Here is a 19,728-nt window from a genome sequence, read left to right on the forward strand (position 1 = left end):
ATTTTCAGGATTCTTTAATGCTCAATTTCTTTTCACCTTTTCCAGCACCCCTGTCAGCAGACTTGACTCGTAAGTAATGATGCATTGATATATTTCTGCTTCATACTTAGTCTTCATTTCCCGTGATACACCTGTTTTCTGATACCCTTGAAATTTTTCATTTCATTTAAAGAGTTCTTTGCTTCTGTTCAGATGGTGGCGAGGAAAACCCAACCAGAAATTATTATTACTCTTATTAGTGAAAAACCATGTTGCAACACATCTTATAATGTGTTTTAAGTAATTATTGGTATTTTTGACATGTACTGCTCTCCAAAGCATAACTTGTTTTCTAAAGGGTTGGAAGTGCTTTGGGATGTGTTCAAGTTGCAAGTTTTCTATAGTAAATAAAATGTGAACACATTTCTTTCCCCCATGCACAACAAAATCTATGCAACTGCAAATCGTAAATGTCGACTGTGCTTTATCATTTACAATGCAGCCTGGGAGTCAATTTGGCTCAAGGGGCTTTTGGTAGGTCACCAGAAATGAGGCTGATTTGTGTTCTAGTCTTCCCTCCACACTCCTCCCTTGCAAAAATACTGTAGACACAGGTACAGGTAGACCTCTGTCTCTCTTTCCTCTACTTCCTCACCTATTTTCCTAGCTGCTTTTATACGAAAAAGAATGTGACTTTCATTTTCACTGAATTGAGGCTGACTGTGTGACACACTTTTTTCGCAGCTGGGTGGATAAGAAGAACTCACACGTTATTTCCTTCTCCCTTGCTGTTCGGGATATTAATCATAACCCCAGCATCTTACCCAACATCACCCTCGGCTACAGCATCTATGATAACTATTCTGAGGGAAGACTGACATCTGACTCCATGACAGACCTGCTTGCTGGTGGGAAGATAAATATTCCAAACTACACCTGTGGGAAGCAGAAAAGGCTGCTAGCTGTTCTTGAAAAGAGTGAATTTGACATCTCCACACACATTGCAAGCATGTTAGGAATCTACAAGATCCCACAGGTAATCAATGGGTCCAAGTGAAACACACCTGGCAATATTAGCCACCTTGTTGTTGTTGTTGTTGCTGTTGCTGCCATCTGTCTGTCTTGAAAGACAATGGAGTGAGCCTCTGGGATGAAGTCAAACCACTGTGTTGACAGTATCAAAGTGACCTCCCCGGGGCACAAGCCTAGGCAGTGGGTACGGAGGTCCTGGGCTGCCCGGACGACAAGACCCCCCTCTCAGCCTCACTGTTGTGGTCCAAAGGAAAGCAGAGCAATACATTTGGCACAAGCTTGGCTGCAGGAGTTGCTGGAAGGAGGCAAACAAAGCACCACTCAGCTGACTTAGGATTTGTGCAGGGTTTACTCCTTAGCCTTTTCTTCACCCAGATGTTGGAGGGTATGAAGGGCTATGGAACTCCCTTGCAGTTGAGGACAGACAGGCCCCTTCCTTCCTTCCTTCCTTCCTTCCTTCCTTCCTTCCTTCCTTCCTTCCTTCCTTCCTTCCTTCCTTCCTTCCTTCCTTCAAATGCTCTTTTGAATTCCAAAAAAGCGTACATTCAGAAAAAGAAAAATACATATCCCCACATGATTAGCTTCTTTCATTATAAATAACGTTTATAACGACTTCCCATCGGCCCATTGCGGATGCTAAATGCTTTTCACCTGTCACACTTTTTTTTTTAATCATTCCAAATGAATCTCCATTATTTTGTTTTCCTATGATTTCCTACATTTCTGCAGCAGTCACTGCAGACCTACCAGTGAATTCATATTTTTACGGTGCTCACTGAGATATTTTCTATACAAGTTCCATTCTCTCCTAAATGTTTGTTCCATGTGGTCTCTTAGTTTCCCCATCATTCGTGCCAACTCTGCATGCTCCAGCCATTTTGCTTGCCACTCCAGTTTGGTCGGGATTGAGTCTCCCTTCCAGTTTCTGGCTATTAACAGTTAAATACCAGCGATAGAGCATTTTCATAAAATTTTCTTTCAAGGTACAGCATGCAGTAAACCTGAAATCTGCCACGGCTTAAAATTAGTTGCTGTTTCTTTAATACAAAAGTCAGCATGAATCAGAGGCCTTCAATGAATCAGCAAAGCCTACATGACTCATGAACCTTTCACCTACAAATAGAGTGGTCATTGATTGTGTATGGTGGAGGGTTGCTTGAATGGCAGAAAGTTGGCTGAGTTTGGTGTATGCATAAAGGTGTTAGTCATGGTTGGAGGAGACTTCTTTTAAGAATAAAAGCAGCATTCTGCAAAGTACTCTTTCTCAAGGACTCTTTGTGCTGACTAGGGTCTGAGGACCAGGCAAAGAAGGTCAGAACTCGTTCCTTTTCAAATACTGACAAGATCTTCCTTCCACAATCCTTCTCATGCTTCCATAGGGATATTAGATCCAAATTCTTAGGCCCATTTGACCATCCTACTGACTTTCTAAAGCCTACAGAAAACTTTTCTTTGCTTGCAGCAGGCTTTTTTTAAAAAATAAATTTTTATTTGTTTTCCAAACACATAATTAAAACAAACAATAAACAAAACAGAGACATACAAACATATAAACATGTATAATTTCATAATCTTATTTCCATACACCTTACTTCCTCGACTTCCCCATACCTCCCTTTTGTTGCATCCTTGTTTTACATTTCTTTAGCAACTCCTCCAGTTAACTAATTATTTAATTCACTTTCTTTAGATTCTTTTTTCTTTAACTTATTAATTACAGCTGCAATTCTCTATTTCTTATTCCTTGACATCTTAACACTCCTCAATTTTACAACAATTTTTAAGGTATATCTTAAATTTCTTCCAATCTTCTTCCACTGTCTCTTTCCCCTGGTCACGGATTCTGCCGGTCATCTCCGCCAGTCCCATGTAGTCAATCACCTTCGTTTGCCATTCTTCTAGAGTAGGTAGTTCTTGTGTCTTCCAATACTTTGCCAGAAGGATTCTTGCTGCTGTGGAGGCATACATAAAAAACGTCCTGTCCTTCCTTGGCACCAATTGGCCAACCATACCCAGGAGAAAAGCCTCTGGTTTCTTAGGAAAAGTCCACTTAAGGACTTTCTTAATTTCATTATAGATCATTTCCCAAAAGGCTTTAATCTTTGGGCAGGTCCACCAAAGGTGGTAGAAAGTACCTTCAGTCTCATTACATTTCCAACATTTGTTGTTGGGCAAATGGTAGATTTTTGCTAGCTTGACTGGGGTCATGTACCACCTATAAATCATTTTCATTATGTTTTCTCTTAAGGCATTACATGCCGTAAATTTAACACCGGTGGTCCATAACTGTTCCCAGTCAGCAAACATAATGTCATGACCGATGTCTTGTGCCCATTTAATCATAGCTGATTTCACCGTTTCATCCTGTGTATTCCATTTCAACAGCAAATTATACATTCTTGACAAGTTCTTAGTATTGGGTTCTAGCAATTCTAATTTTGACCTCTCCTTCTGGAAGCCTATTTTCCTGTCCTGTTTAAATGCCTCATTTATCTGATGGTAATGCAACCAGTCTCGTACTTTGGACTTTAATTACTCATAACTCTGTAATTTAACTTTTTCACCATCTTGTTCTAAAATTTCACAGTATTTTGGCCATTTAGACTCCATATTAAGTTTTTTCACCTCTTTAGCTTCCATTGGTGACAGCCACCTGGGAGTTTTACTTTCCAATAAGTCTTTATACCGCACCCAGACATTATATAATGCTTTCCTGACAATATGGTTTTTAAAACCCTTATGCGCTTTTACCTTGTCATACCATATATATGCGTGCCAACCAAATCTGTTATCGAACCCTTCCAAATCCAAAATATCTGTATTCTCAAGAAGCAGCCAATGTTTCAACCAGCAAAAAGCTGCCAATTCATAGTTGAGTCTTAAGTCCGGCAGGGCAAACCCCCCTCTATCTTTTGCGTCAGTCAAAATCTTAAATTTTATTCTGGGCTTTTTGCCCTGCCAGACAAATTTAGATATGTCTTTCTGCCACTTCTTGAAACAGTCCATTTTGTCCAAAATCTGCAACGTTTGGAATAAAAACAACATTCTAGGCAACACATTCATCTTGATAACAGCAATTCGGCCTAACAAGGAAAGTCTCAACCTTGACCATATTTCTAGATCTTTCTTTACCTCTGTCCAACATTTATCATAATTGTCCTTAAATAAGTTCACATTCTTAGATGTTAAGTTTACCCCCAGGTACTTCACTTTTTTCGTTATCACCAAGCCTGTTTCACTCTGAAACTTCTCTTTTTCAGCCATTGTTAGATTTTTCTCCAGCACTTTCGTTTTCTGTTTGTTCAATTTAAATCCTGCCACTTGACCAAATATCTCAATTAGTTCTAATACTCTTTTAGTACTAGTGTCTGGCTGTTGCAAGGTCAATACTAGGTCATCTGCAAATGCCCTTAGCTTGTAATGTCTAGCTCCGACCTGAACTCCCTTAACCAACTGGTCCCCTCTAATCATGTTTAACAAAACCTCCAGGACTGATATAAAAAGTAAAGGGGATATTGGGCATCCTTGTCGTGTACCTTTTTCTATTGGTATTTCTTCCGTAACGACATTATTTACAATTTACTTTGCTTTTTGTTTAGAATATATTGCACCTATACCGTTTTCAAAACCTTGACCTACCCCCATCCCTTGGAGATTTTTCTTCATAAAGCTCCAACAAATATTATCAAAGGCTTTCTCCGCGTCCACAAAAATTAGAACAGCTTTCCTGTTAATGTCCACTTCTAGCAATTCCAAAATGTCTATAATGTTCCTCACATTGTCTGACATATGTCTCCCCGGAAGAAAGCCAGTTTGGTCCTTATGAATCTCCCCTATCAGCACTCTCTTCAATCTTTTTGCCAAAATGTCTGCAAAAATTTTGTAATCCACATTAAGTAGTGATATAGGGCAGTAGTTTTTAACCTGGTTCTTTTCATTCTCAGTTTTCGGTATAAGTGAAATAAAAGCTTCTTTCCACGATTCGGGTGCCTTTTTCCCCTCCAAAATTTCATTACAGGCTTCCTTCAGTGGTTGTATTAGCCATTCCTTTAACGCTTTGTAGTATCTAGCGGTCAAACCATCTGGTCCTGGAGATTTTCCCAGTTGCATATTTTGAATGGCCCCCTCTATTTCTTGTCCTGTTATTTTCTCATTCAAAATCATTTTACTTTGCTCTGAAATTTTTGGTAGTCCATACTTCTTAATAAATTCTTCTATTTCTTGTTCGTTAACTGGCCCTTGTGCATATAACTTCCTGAAAAAACTTTGAAAGCAATTACTTATCTCGTTTGGTTTGGAAATGATCTTTCCATCCATTTCTAAACTTGTCACGGTGTTCATTTTTTGCCTCTTTTTCAGTTGCCATGATAGAAGTTTCCCACATTTATCTGCAGATTCGAATGTCTTTTGTCTCATTTGCTTTATTTTCCATTCTATCTCTTGATTCATCAGTTCCATATATTGCATCTGGTAATACTTTATTTCTCTCAAAATCTCATGAGACTTTGGTTTAGACCTCAATTTCTTTTCACCTTCTTTCATTTTTTCCAAAAAAAATTCTTTCCTCTCATTTTGCTTTTTCTTCTTTATGGAGTTCTGTTGTATTATGAAACCTCGCATCACGGCCTTGCTTGCGTCCCAAATTATTCTTTTTTCCACTTCTGTTCTCAGATTTATCTCAAAGTAATCTTTTAATGTTTTTTGGGCCTTCTTATAAATCTCTTCATCTCTAAATAGGGTGTCATTCTCCATCTAAAGGATCCAGTTGATGTTAGTTTCATCTCCATCTTTACCGCGTTATGGTCGGAGCAAGTCTTTGGGCAGATTTCTACTTTTTTTATCCTTGGCGCCATACTACTAGTTACCCAGATTTGGTCAATTCTTGTCCATGTCATTTGTGCTTCAGAGAAAAAAGTTCCCTCTCTCTCAAGAGGGTTCCTTGTTCTCCAAATGTCAATTAAATCCATAGTTTCAGTCATCTCAAAAAAAGTCTTTGGTAGTCTCCCTTCCTCTGTGTATCTGAAGAAGTGTGCATGCACACGAAAGCTCATACCAAGAACTAACTTAGTTGGTCTTTAAGGTGCTACTGGAAGGAATTTTTTTTGTTTTGGAAATTACTTGTCTCTGTGCCTTATCCATGTTTGTGGAGACCACTCCATTCATGTCTCCCATCATTACTACTTTATAATCTAGATAGTCCATTAGAGTCTCATGCAACTTCTTAAAGAATTCAGCCTTCCCATCGTTCGGTGCATAAATTCCAACTATCAAAATTTTTTCTCCTTGAACTTGTATTTCAATTGCCAGGTATCTTCCTTGTTCATCTTTAAATATCATCTTTGGGGCCAGTTTTTCTTTTGCATAAATCACCACACCTCTTTTCTTCACTTTATCTGATGAAATAAATTCCTGTCCAAGTCTCTTATTTACCAGCAATTTTCTATGTATCCTGGTCACATGGGTTTCTTGTAAACATATTAAGTCTAATTGTTCTCTCTTCAATATGTGAAACACTTGGCGTCTTTTTCGGGGAAGGTTCAAACCATTGCAGTTCCAACTAAGAAGTTGCAGAGACATTTTGTTATTAGATACCTGTTCCTCCAACTGCCCCAAGCTTTTGTTCGTCCTCCGATGGTGGTATAAGTCCAAATGATAGGTTTGCAATGTCTGTCGATCCTTTTTCTTCTGTTATTGCTTCTACTGTTCCTTTCTGCAAGTCCTCCAGGTATCTCTCCAAAAACTGTTCTTTATCCTGAATTGTTCTTATTTTACTTTTCCTTCCTTTAAAGTTAAAAGACAGTCCTTGTGCGAACTCCCACCTGAAGGGTATGGTATTTTTCTTCAGCAGGTAGACCAAATCTTTATAGAAGGCTCTCACCTCCAAAATATATTTAGGGATATCTTTAAAAATTTGTACCTGACAATTTTGAATCTCCAAGGCCTTTTGGTAATGCAAGTTCAGTAGTTTATCTCTTTCTTCCTTGGATCTCAATGTAATTAGGCAATCCCTTGGCTTCTTTCCTTGCCTCCTGCCCAGCCAGAAGGCTGTTGTTATTTCAAATTCTTCTTCCTGTAAATCTTCTAGCCAAAATTCCGAAAAGTTCTGTGTAAGGAAGTCCACAAGGTTGTCTCCCTCATTCTCAGGAACCAATCTTAATTTCAGATTTTTCTCCTTCCTCTGTAGTTCCAGCAAGGACAGGGCTGCATCATGTTCATTCACTTTTTTCGTAATCGGCGCAAGATTTTCCCTTGTCTCCTCTGCTGTATTTTTTGCACTTTCGGCAATCTTTCGTGTTTCAGAACTTTCTTGAATCAATTTATTGATAGAGTCTGTATTAGATGCTACACTTGCAGTATTCAAGTCCAATCTTGCTGTCAGTTCTGTCAGTTTTTTTGAATTTTCCGTAGACAGCTTTGTCAGTGCTTCTAAAGATTGGTTTATTTTGAGCAGTGCCTGTGTCATTGATTCCATAGATGCTGTTGGTATTTTTTCCTGTGCAGCTGGTGTTGTGCCTGGTATTGAGCCCCTTTTCTTTTGTATTTGTTTTGCTTTAGATCTAGTTGTTATCTCTTCTGCTGGGCCACTCATATCCTCAAGGTCGTTCTCACAGGAGAGGCTTGCAAGTGGAAAATCCCACTGTTTCTTTTTCACTGTAACAGTTTCTCTTTAAACCCTCTAGAGGGAGCATTCAATTGTATCCAATTGTATCCAAATGAAGGAAGCCAAAAAACAAGGGAACATAGAGCAATGAACAAAGAGTTCAAGAGTCCACAATAAAAGTTTCTATCACGCTTTTTCAGTAAACCCAAAAGTTCAACAAAGTAATTCCATTAAAGTCCAGTAACTTTATCTCAGACAAAACCCCCACTTTGTATCCAATCTGAACTGACAGTTCACTTTCCCGGTGTCTTACTCAGGCAGTCCGACCTGGGGATTTGGCAGTGGAAGATCTTTTTTCCTGTTGAATTCAGGCAGGTTAACAGTGTCCCATTTTTCCTTCCCCCCTTCTCCTGCTTATTGGGGGGAAGTTTAAGTCCAATGTCAGGTTTAACAGCTTAAAAAGTTATTTTCTTTCAAGTACAGCTTTACTTTTTCGTTGCTTTAGTTGTCATGCAGATCGGGGAGGCAGACTTCCTTAATTTATGCCTTTCCCGTTTTCAGCCAAATTTCAGGATTTAAATTTAAATGTCCCCTTCAATCCCTCAGTCCTACTCACGGGTGTTACGGTCAGATTTCTATTTCAGGAAGGAATCGGCGCTCCCCGTTCATGGCGACACGGCTTCACTCCACGGGCTGGGTTGCGACTCTCAGCACCGCGCTCACACCCGATGCCGCTCCGGAGCCTTTAAAAAGGCTCTTTCACAGTACTGGGGGGCGCAAAAGGTGCCCACCGAGTCTCCTTGTTCACAGGCTTCCACGCCTGTGATTTTAGGGGTCCCACGCTCGCCGTAGCGGGTCAGACCCGAACTCACGGAGCAGTCCTCCTTCGGAGCTCGAAGCAAGGACCGCCATTAAACGCTGGCGCCAACAAGATCTTCCTTCCACAATCCTTCTCATGCTTCCATAGGGATATTAGATCCAAATTCTTAGGCCCATTTGACCATCCTACTGACTTTCTAAAGCCTACAGAAAACTTTTCTTTTCTTTGCTTGCAGCAGGCATTTTAATTGAAGTTTGATTATTGAGTTTTACCTTCTTGATCATTTTCTTATTGACTCTTTCTTAACTGCATAGAGAATTTTGCTATTAATCGGTATAAGAATTGCTTGAACTTTTCAAATATGTTGTTTAAATTCCAAAAAAAAACAGTGATGTTTGAATAAATCTGTCGGCATCTTTCACAAAGAAGTATCCAGTCTTAATCCTGAAATACAAGCCACAATTCTCTCTTTTTTTACCAGGTCAATTATGGCTTTGCTCTTACTGATAAATTCCAGTCCCCTTTTGTCTACCGCATGACACCAAACCAAGAAACGCAGTACCAAGGGATGGTCCAACTCCTCCTGCATTTCAGGTGGACATGGGTGGGCCTCTTTGCTCCAGACAATGACAATGGAGAAAGCTTCCTGCGTACCTTGACACCTCTAATGAACAAAAGGGAAATTTGTGTTGCCTTCGCACAAAGAGTACAACGAGAAACTTGGCTATGGATACCCCATGAAGCACCTGCCCTGTGGAGACAAGTCAATGTATTTGTTTACTTTGCAGACTCTCAAAGTGGACTTTTCATAATCATAGAGGTTGAGTCCTTACTTGAAAGGATACAAACTGGGGGGAAAGTCTGGATAACCACAGTTTTTCATAACAAAATTTGGTTGCATGATATTGACTGCTTCCGGTATGCCCATGGCTCTTTGTCCTTTGTAATGAAGACCAAAAAAAGGATGAAGAAGGACTACTATGGGCCAATGTCCTTGGCTAGTCAACAGTATTCAGAAGAAGCATTTGATTGCTCTTATTCCAAGCATGCCTTGTCTGTGAGGGGTATGACCAAATGCAGAGAGAAGGATAATGTGAAGCTGCTGCCCCAGGAAGAGATTGAAAGAATCCAGTCCCAAGACAGCTATGTGAATTACCTGAGTATCCAAACTGTGGCTCAAGCTTTAAATGACACATATTCATCCAGGTCAAAGAGGATGTCGATTTTGGGTGGAAGCAACTTTGAACTTCAAAAGCTACAGCCCTGGCAGGTAATAATCTAGCATGGTCAGATGAATCCAGGCGAGAGATACAGAGAAGATTAGCATGCAGAGGGAACATGAAACCATGTTTATAATTCAGCCCTGCTTACTCATTCCTGCATTTCCCCCCGTCATTCTAGTTTCATCGTTTCTTGAAAGAAGTCCAGTTCTACTCTAATACTTCAGCTGATGGACAGTACCTGGATGAGAATGGAGCACTGGCCGTTGACTTTGATATCGTGAATTGGGTGCTGTTTCCTAATAACTCTCATGATAGAGTGAAAATTGGGAGAATAGAGAGACTAAAGTCCTCAAATCTGAAGTTCACCATTAACCCAGAAGCAATTGTGTGGCCTAAGCGATTTAAGAAGGTAGGAAAGATTGGATCTGCCATTTTATTATCTATGACATCTGCTATGCTCTAATAACATTTTGAACAGTACATATGAGGCTTTGTCTGCAATCTTGTGGATCCTTTCTTGAAGCATTCAAAGCCTGCCAAGGAGTCCAGTTCGCTTTGTTGCTTCTTTAAATACTTTGTAAAAGTTTCCCATTCATCTTTAAAGTCACAGTTATCCTTGTCCTGTAGTTTATGTGTGTATTTTGCCAGTTCTGCATAGTCCATCAGTTTCTCTTGCCATAGTTCTTTAGTCTGGATTTCCTCGTTCTTCCATCCTTGTGCTATTAGGACTCTCGCCACATGAAGATATTTTTCAACTTCCTTGGCAGATCTTTTCCTACAATCCCTAACTGAAATGCTTCAGGTTTCTTAACAAATGTTAGATAGAACATTTTCTTCAATTCATTGTATATCATTTCAATTTTTTAAAATTTCATTACAATCCCACCACACATGGTAAAATGTCCCCTCCTTTTCCTTACACTTCCAACACATATTTGAGCTAGTTTTATACATTTTTCCTAACTGCACTGTAGTCATATACCATCTATACATCATCTTCATATAATTTTCTTTCACCAAAGAACAATCTGTAAATTTGAAATCAATTTTCCATTTGTTGTTTAGTCGTTTAGTCGTGTCCGACTCTTCATGACCCCATGGACCAGAGCACGCCAGGCACTCCTGTCTTCCACTGCCTCCCGCAGTTTGGTCAAACTCATGTTTGTAGCTTTGAGAACACTGTCCAACCATCTCGTCCTCTGTCGTCCCCTTCTCCTTGTGCCCTCAATCTTTCCCAACATCAGGGTCTTTTCCAGGGAGTCTTCTCTTCTCATGAGGTGGCCAAAGTCTTGGAGCCTCAGCTTCACAATCTGTCCTTCTAGTGAGCACTCAGGGCTGATTTCCTTAAGAATGGATGCGTTTGATCTTCTTGCAGTCCATGGGACTCTCAAGAGTCTCCTCCAGCACCATAATTCAAAAGCATCAATTCTTCGGCGATCAGCCTTCTTTATGGTCCAGCTCTCACTTCCATACATCACTACTGGGAAAACCATGGCTTTAACTATACGGACCTTTGTTGGCAAGGTGATGTCTCTACTTTTTAAGATGTTGTCTAGGTTTGCCATCGCTTTTCTCCCAAGAAGCAGGCATCTTTTAATTTCATGACTGCTGTCACCATCTGCAGTGATCATGGAGCCCAAGAAAGTAAAATCTCTCACTGTCTCCATTTCTTCCCCTTCTATTTGCCAGGAGGTGATGGGCCCAGTGGCCATGATCTTTGTTTTTTTGATGTTGAGCTTCAAACCATATTTTGCGCTCTCCTCTTTCCCCCTCATTAAAAGGTTATTTAATTCCTCCTCACATTCTGCCATCAAAGTTGTGTCATCTGCATGTCTGAGGTTGTTGATATTTCTTCCGGTGATCTTAATTCCGGCTTGGGATTCATCCAGCCCAGCCTTTCGCATGATGAATTCTGCATATAAGTTAAATAAGCAGGGAGACAATATACAGCCTTGCCGTACTCCTTTCCCAATTTTGAACCAGTCAGTTGTTCCATATCCAGTTCTAACTGTAGCTTCTTGTCCCACATAGAGATTGCTCAGGAGACAGATGAGGTGATCAGGCACTCCCATTTCTTTAAGAACTTGCCATAGTTTGCTGTGGTCAACACAGTCAAAGGCTTTTGCATAGTCAATGAAGCAGAATTAGATGTCTTTCTGGAACTCTCTAGCTTTCTCCATAATCCAGCGCATGTTTGCAATTTGGTCTCTGGTTCTTCTGCCCCTTCGAAATCCAGCTTGCACTTCTGGGAGTTCTCGGTCCACATACTGCTTAAGCCTGCCTTGTAAAATTTTAAGCATAACTTTGCTAGCGTGTGAAATGAGTGCAATTGTGTGGTAGCTGGAGCATTCTTTGGCACTGCCCTTCTTTGGGATTGGGATATAGATTGATCTTCTCCAATCCTCTGGCCACTGCTGAGTTTTCCAAATTTGCTGGCATATTGAGTATAGCACCTTAACAGCATCATCGTTTAAAATTTTAAATAGTACAGCTGGAATATCATCACTTCCACTGGCCTTGTTATTAGCAGTGCTTTCTAAGGCCCATTTGACTTCACTCTCCAGGATGTCTGGCTCAAGGTCAACAGCCACACTACCTGGAGTATAAGAGACATCCATATCTTTCTGGTATAATTCCTCTGTGTATTCTTGCCACCTCTTCTTGATGTCTTCTGCTTCTGTTAGGTCCTTTCCACTTTTGTCTTTTATTATGGCAATCTTTGTACGAAATGTTCCTTTCATATCTCTAATTTTCTTGAACAGATCTCTGGTTTTTCCCATTCTATTGTTTTCCTCTATTTCTTTGCATTGCTCGTTTAAGAAGGCGTTCTTGTCTCTCCTTGCTATTTTTTGGAAATCTGCATTCAATTTCCTGTATCTTTCACTATCTCCCTCGCATTTTGCCTGCCTTCTCTCCCCCGCTATTTGTAAGGCCTCGTTGGACATCCACTTTGCTTTCTTGCATTTCCTTTTCATTGGGATGGTTTTTGTTGCTGCCTCTTGTATAATGTTACGAGCCTCCATCCATAGTTGTTCAGGCACTCTGTCCACCAAATCTAAATCCTTAAACCTGTTTCTCACTTCCACTGTGTATTCATAAGGGATTTGACTTAGATTGTATCTTACCGGCCCAGTGGTTTTTCCCACTTTCTTCAGTTTAAGCTTGAATTTTGCTATAAGAAGCTGATGATCTGAGCCACAGTCAGCTCCAGGTCTTGTTTTTGCTGACTGTATCTCTTGGCAGAACTCTATTAGCGTGTGCCCTGCTTCATTTTGAACTCCAAGGCCAAACTTGCCAGTTGTTCCTTTTATCTCTTGACTCTGTACTCTAGCATTCCAATCCCCTATAATGAGAAGAACATCCTTCTTTGGTGTCATTTCTATAAGGTGTTGTAAGTCTTCATAGAATTGATCAATTTCAGTTTCTTCAGCACCAATGGTTGGTGCATAAACTTGGATTACTGTGATGTTAAAAGGGCTGCCTTGGATTCGTATCGAGATCATTCTATCATTTTTGAGATTGCATCCCAATACAGCTTTCGCCACTCTTTTGTTGACTATGAGGGCCACTCCATTTCTTTTATGGGATTCTTGCCCACAGTAGCAGATATGGTGGTCATCCGAACTGAATTTGCCCATTCCCGTCCATTTTAGTTCACTGATTCCCAGAATGTCAATATTTATTCTTGCCATCTCATTTTTGACCACACCCAACTTACCCAGGTTCATGGTTCTTACATTCCAGGTTCCTATGCAATCTTTTTCTTTACAGCTTTGGACTTTCCTTTCGCTTCCAGGCATATCCGCAACTGAGCGTCCTTTCGGCTTTGGCGCAGCCGCTTCATCAGCTCTGAATCTACTTGTACTTGTCCTCCGCTCTTCCTCAGTAGCATGTTGGATGCCTTCTGACCTGAGGGGCTCATCTTCCAGCGTCATAACTTTTATTTGCCTGTTGTCTTTGTCCATGGGGTTTTCCTGGCAGGGATACTGGAGTGGCTTGCCGGTTCCTGCTCCAGGTAGATCACATTTGGTCAAAACTCTCCACTATGACCTGTCCATCTTGGGTGGCCCTGCACGGCATAGCTCATAGCTTCTCTGAGTTATTCAAGCCCCTTCGCCACAGCAAGGCAGTGATCCATGAAGGGGAATTTTTTCTTCCATTACCTTTCCCAATCTTCCATCATGATGTTATGACCTATATCTTGTGCCCATTTGATCATGACTAATTTTACCTCTTTGTCTTTCATCTCCCATTCTACCAGTATGCTGTATGCGGCCTTCGATAGTTTCACTTTCACTTCGATCACTTCTATTTGAAACCTAGATCTTGTATAGCTGAATCCTTTCTTGCTGTCTTCCTTATGTTTCATATAATTGTCGATAATGCAACTAACTCTGAAAATGAACTTTGATCTATGATGAGATCTCTTAATTTCCATTTTCCATCATGGTCCTTTAATAAGTCAACATATGTGAGCCATTTTCTGTTTTTTCCAAGTGGTTTGAGCAGTAATGCTTCATGTGGTGAGAGCCACCACGGGGTCTTTTGTTCCAATAAGTCTTTGTATCTCTCTCATACTCTCATTAATGATTTCCTGATTATATGGTTGTAAAAGCTTCTATGAATCTTCCCTTTCCCGTACCATAAGTATGCATGCCAGCCAAATCTGTTGTCATGTCCTTCTAGTTCTAATGCCTCTTGCTTGTCCAATCTCATCCAGTCCCTGATCCATACCAAACAAGCAGATTCGTAATACAAATTAAGGTCTGGGAGGGCAAACCCACCTCTATATTTTACATCTGTAAGTGTTTTATGTTTTATCCTTGGCCTCCTCCCCCCCCCCCCAATAAATCTTACAATCTCTTTCTGCCATTTTTTAAAGCATTCATCTTTCAGGATGACTGATATTGATTGAAAAAGAAATAGCATTTTTGGCAACACATTCATTTTAATCAGTGATATTTTTCCTAACATTGAGAGATTCATTCTGCTCCATATTTCTACATTTCTTTTTACTTCAAGCCAAATTTTTTCATAGTTATTTTTAAATAGGTTTATATTTCTTGATGTTAACCAAATCCCTAAATATTTAACTTTTTTATGGACTTCAATGTTTTGTTCTAATTCGGTTCTTTCTTCTTCCTTCATGTTTTTAAATAATTTTTTAGTTTTATTCCTATTTAACTTAAATCCTGCAACTTCCTCAAATTTCTGAATATTTTCTATTACTTTAGGGAGCGACGTTTTGGGTTCTTCCACTGTTATCACTAAATCATCTGCATATGCTTTTAACTTGAACTCACTTTTCCCAGTTTTTACACCTATAATCTCTTTGTCTGCTCTTATATTTCTGGCAAGTACTTCCAGTACCAGGATGAATAGTAATGGTGATTATGGGCATCCTTGTCTTGTTCCTTTTTGAATCTTACAATCGTCCATTATCACCTGATTTATAATTAATTCTGCTTTTTGTTCTGAATAAGTTGCTGCTATTCCTTTTAAAAATTTAGAACCACATCTAATTTGTTCAAAAAAATTGTCAGGAATTTCCAAGAAATATTATCGAAGGCTTTTTCAGCATTTATAAACATCATTGCGGCTTTCCTTTCATTTTTAGCCTCCAGGTATTCTATTATATTCAAAGTATTTCTTATATTCTCCTTCATTTGTCTACCTGGTAAAAACCCTGCTTGATCTTGATGTATATATTCATTTAGTATTTATTTTAGTCTATTGGCTAATATATTTGCAAACAATTCCATTTCAGTGTTAAAGGCGGGGGGTTCAGAAGAACCCAAAAGGTTTCTCTGCCATGCAGCTCTGCAAAAAATCAAAGAAAAAAGTAACTGCCCAAAATATGGTCTAGGGTCACCTGAGGTTATTGGAAGCAAATATCTCCTCTCCGGGATCCTTCCAAAATTCTATTATCTGTGTCCCAAGGCATAAATACACCTATCACTTTCTCCTTAGTGCTCAATTTTCTCTTCATGCCTAGACCGTGCCTCGATCAAGATGCACAGAAAGTTGTCTCCCTGGATATTCCAGAAAAGTTCAGGAAGGGAAGCCGCCATGCTGCTATGATTGTTCTCCCTGCTCAGAAGGGACCATCTCCACTCAGGAAGGTAGGAAAGGATCTCAGAGAAAATCGCCTTTGATGGGAGGATGGGGCAAATATTTGAGCCACTGCAAACATGATGTTAGTAATGGCTAGTTCCATCATCTGTCAGGTGGAGACCATTGGCATTCTCAGAGAACAATGGAGACATTCATGGTGATTTTCGGCACTGTCAGGTGTGGACAGTCCTCCCCTCCCTTTGGTAACTTCACAAATAAGAATAAATGAGAAGTTTATAATTTATACTCTTTTTATTCCGTCATCTGGTTGGAAGCAAAGATCCACATCACTCCACAAGGAGAGCAGTTGGCTACTCTAAATCCTCCCCCTTCTACCCCGCACAACATCCTGGTGCCAACAAGAAGTTCCTCCTGCTCTCTGCATCCTTTGTTCTCTAATACGTATGGACTTCTTAGTTTGTGGGGAGGGGGGTCCCCCACACTCTCCTATGACATCCTTGCTCGCTGTTCCCTCCCTTCTGTTCTCTTTCCATTATCTCATAGCTAGTGTGCAGTGTTTGTGTCTCTCCCACTTCAGAGAGGAGCTGATCTGCCTGAGAATGCATTCCCCAATCCTCCGATTCAGACCATTCCCTGACAGGCACCTCTTTTTCTAGAAAATAGCACTGGAAATAAGGGAAGGGAAGGAAAATAATATAGTCTAGTAGCACCTTAGAGACCAACTAAGTTAAAAATAAAATAAAATAAAATAGTAGCACCTTAGAGACCAACTAAGTTTGTTATAGGCCTGAGCTTTGGTGTGCATGCACAATTCTTCAGATACTCTGAAACAGAAGTCACCAGACCCTTATACAGTGGTGCCTCGCAAGACGAAATTAATTCGTTCCGCAAGTCTTTTCGTCTTGCGAAGCACGGTTTCCCATAGGAATGCATTAAAAATCAATTAATGCGTTCCTATGGAAACCGCCTTCAGACCAGGTCTGGGGACAGTCTGTCCCCCGACCTCTTCTGAAGGCTGGCGGGGGGCGAAAGTCTTTGCTCCCCCCCGCCTGCCTTCAAAAGCCGTCCGGGGGCTTTTAAATCGCCCCGGACAGTCCCGGGGCGATTTAAAAGCCCCCGGTTAGGCAGGCAGGGGGGACAAAGACTTTTGCCCCCCGCCCGCCTTCAGAAGAGGTCCAGGACCTCTTCCGAAGGCGGGCGGGGGACAAAAGTCTTTGTTCCCCCTGCCTGCCTTTCCGGGAGAGCGGGAAGGCAGCGCTGCCTTTTCCGCTCTCCCGGAAAGGCAAGCGGGGGGAGCAAAACTTTTGCCCCCCGCCAGCCTTCAGAAGAGGTCCTGGACCTCTTCTGAAGGCTGGCGGGGGGCAAAAGTCTTTGCTCCCCCCCGCCTGCATTCAAAAGCCGTCCGGGATAGCGGGAAGCGCTTCCCTGCTATCCCGGACCGCTTTTAAAATGCTGGCGGTGGGGAGCAAAGCCTTTCGCCCCCGCCGGCCTTCCTGGACCTCTTCTGAAGTCCGGAAGGGGGGAAAAGGCTTTGCTCCCCACCGCCAGCATTTAAAAGAGGTCCCCAAGATTTCCCTATGGGCTTTCGTCTTGCGATGCAAGCCCATAGGGAAAATCGTCTAGCGAAGCGTCGCAAAAACCGAAAAACCCTTTCGTCTTGCGGGTTTTTTGTCTTGCGAGGCATTCGTCTTGCGGAGCACCACTGTACATATTGGTAGGGTGGGGTGGGGTATTTCTCAGAAGGGTACTAGGGCATGGCTGATTAGCTCAATGGGTAAACCTGCTGAAGACTGATAACGACTGCAATTAGTCATACAGGAAAAAAGCAAGGGACAGTATGCAGGGGACCAAAAATAGTTTAGCATGTGTAATGAGATATGAATCCATTGTGTCTATTCAGAGTAGGTTTCTCCATAGTTTTTCCTTCTGAGTAATCACCAAATGCAATAGTGCTGTCAGCAAATTTCAGGTGTGTGACTGATGTTAGGATACTGAAGGGTGTTTTCCTCTTTGCAGATGCTAATGAATGCACCAGATGTCCAGAAGATCAGCATCCACATGAGGACAGACATCAATGTGTCCCCAAAATATTTACCTTCCTGTCCTATGAAGAAAGTTTGGGGAGCCTCCTGGCTTCCCTTGCTCTCTCCTTATCCTTAACCACCGGCTTTGTGTTAGGAATCTTCACTAAATACAAAGAAACTCCAATAGTCAAAGCCAACAACAGGGACCTCTCCTACATCCTCCTCATCTCTCTACTGCTCTCCTTTTTGTCCTCCTTCCTCTTTATCGGGAATCCAAGGAAAGTGAACTGCCTTCTCCGTCAAACAGCCTTCTGCATCATCTTCTCAGTTGCTGTCTCTTCTGTCTTGGCAAAAACCATCACTGTGGTCCTGGCATTCCTGGCCACTAAGCCAGGGAACAAGGTGAGGAGATGGCTGGGGAAGAGTTTGGCCCACTCCATTGTCATTTCCTGCTCCAGCGTGCAAGTTCTCATCTGCACCATCTGGCTGGGGATCTCTCCTCCATTCCCAGACTTTGACCTCAGCTCCCAGCTTGGAGAGATCATTGTCCAATGCAACGAAGGATCTGTTGCCATGTTATACAGTTCCCTTGGCTACATGGGCTTCCTGGCTGCCATCTGCTTCACAGTGGCTTTCTTAGCAAGGAATCTTCCTGGGGCCTTCAACGAAGCCAAGCTGATCACCTTCAGCATGCTGGTCTTCTGCAGTGTTTGGGTGTCCTTTGTGCCCACCTACCTGAGCACAAAGGGAAAATTCATGGTATCCGTTCAGATCTTCTCTATCTTGGCCTCCAGTGCTGGGCTCCTGGGCTGCATCTTCATTCCCAAATGCTACATTATTATATTGAGGCCTGATTTGAACACAAAGGAGCACCTGACAGCAAAAAACTAAATATGACATTTGATCCTTAGTTCTAGGGATATCATAAAATTGTACAGGTGGAAGTCCCAGCCACAATCTCAACTGGAGTTAAACTGTTCATGACCCATAGCAGGATTTCATAAGCTGCTTAAGAAGTTGCAAACTGAATTACTAAAGTACAAAATGTACTTAGCTAAATTAGAAGAAAATGATATTGAACTGGGTACATAGGGATATCTTTAAAAGTTGTATGGGATTCTGATAATACAACTAATACCACTACTACTTCTAATAATAATAATAGTAATAATTTATTTCTCCAACCACTCTGGGAGGCTTACAGTACATATTGAAACATAATAAAACATGAAACTTCCTGATACAGAGTTGCTTTCAGATGCCTTCTAAAAGTTATGTAATTCTTTATCTCGTTGACATGGGGCGGGGTGTTCCACAGTGAATGTGCCACAACTGAGAAGGCACTCTGCTTGTTTCCCTGTATCCTCACTTCTCGCAGTGAGAGAACCACCTGAAGGCCCTCGTAGCTAAATCTCTGTGTCCTGAAATGTACTGGGAGCCCGTGAAGATCCTTTAGGACTAATGTTACACGTTTTGGGCGGCGCCTCCCAATCAACCAGTCTAGCTGCCGCATTGTGGATTGGTTGTAGTCACTGAATCTCCTTCAAGGGTAGCCCCACGTAAAGTACAATGTAGTAGTCCAAGTGGGAGACAACCAGGGCCTGCACCACTCTGGGGAGACGTTCTGTGGGCAGGTAGGGTCTCAGCCGGTATCTACAAAGTTGATACACATTTACAAATAGTTTATGAGAAGTGAGATGGTTTTGGCAGAAGGCTCTTGATGAGGATCAAAAATGCAAGGCTAGGAAAAACACAGAACATGGAAGGACATGACTAAAGTTTTGGTTTTAGACCGGACATGGACATGGACATTGTTTTTAGGTAGCAAGAAAGGAGATGAGTGGTCTCAGGAAAATTAAATTGTTAGACTTTGACATAAAGAGAACTTGGCTAAAGTTTTGTTTCATCTAGAGAATATCGGTATGCATGTGATAATGGCCTCATTTAGGCATTTTTTCGTTTCTTTGCCAACAA

At 41.3% G+C, this 19,728-nt stretch overlaps 1 protein-coding gene across 1 annotated transcript; it reads left to right on the forward strand.

The window, feature by feature from the left end:
- Positions 1 to 475: 475 nt before the first annotated feature.
- On the forward strand, positions 476 to 18,645 carry LOC309363270 (vomeronasal type-2 receptor 26-like; the record flags this gene model as incomplete). Its single annotated transcript, XM_081899375.1, has 6 exons — positions 476 to 513; positions 724 to 1,015; positions 8,914 to 9,702; positions 9,834 to 10,064; positions 15,651 to 15,777; positions 17,747 to 18,645. The coding sequence occupies 6 exons, from the start codon at positions 476 to 478 to the stop codon at positions 18,643 to 18,645; spliced, it is 2,376 nt and encodes a 791-aa protein (XP_081755501.1).
- Between the last annotated feature and the right edge of the window lie 1,083 nt (positions 18,646 to 19,728).

The sequence above is a fragment of the Podarcis melisellensis genome, assembly GCF_964234715.1.
Source record: "Podarcis melisellensis genome assembly, chromosome: 2".
NCBI classification, from domain to species: Eukaryota; Metazoa; Chordata; class Lepidosauria; order Squamata; family Lacertidae; genus Podarcis; species Podarcis melisellensis.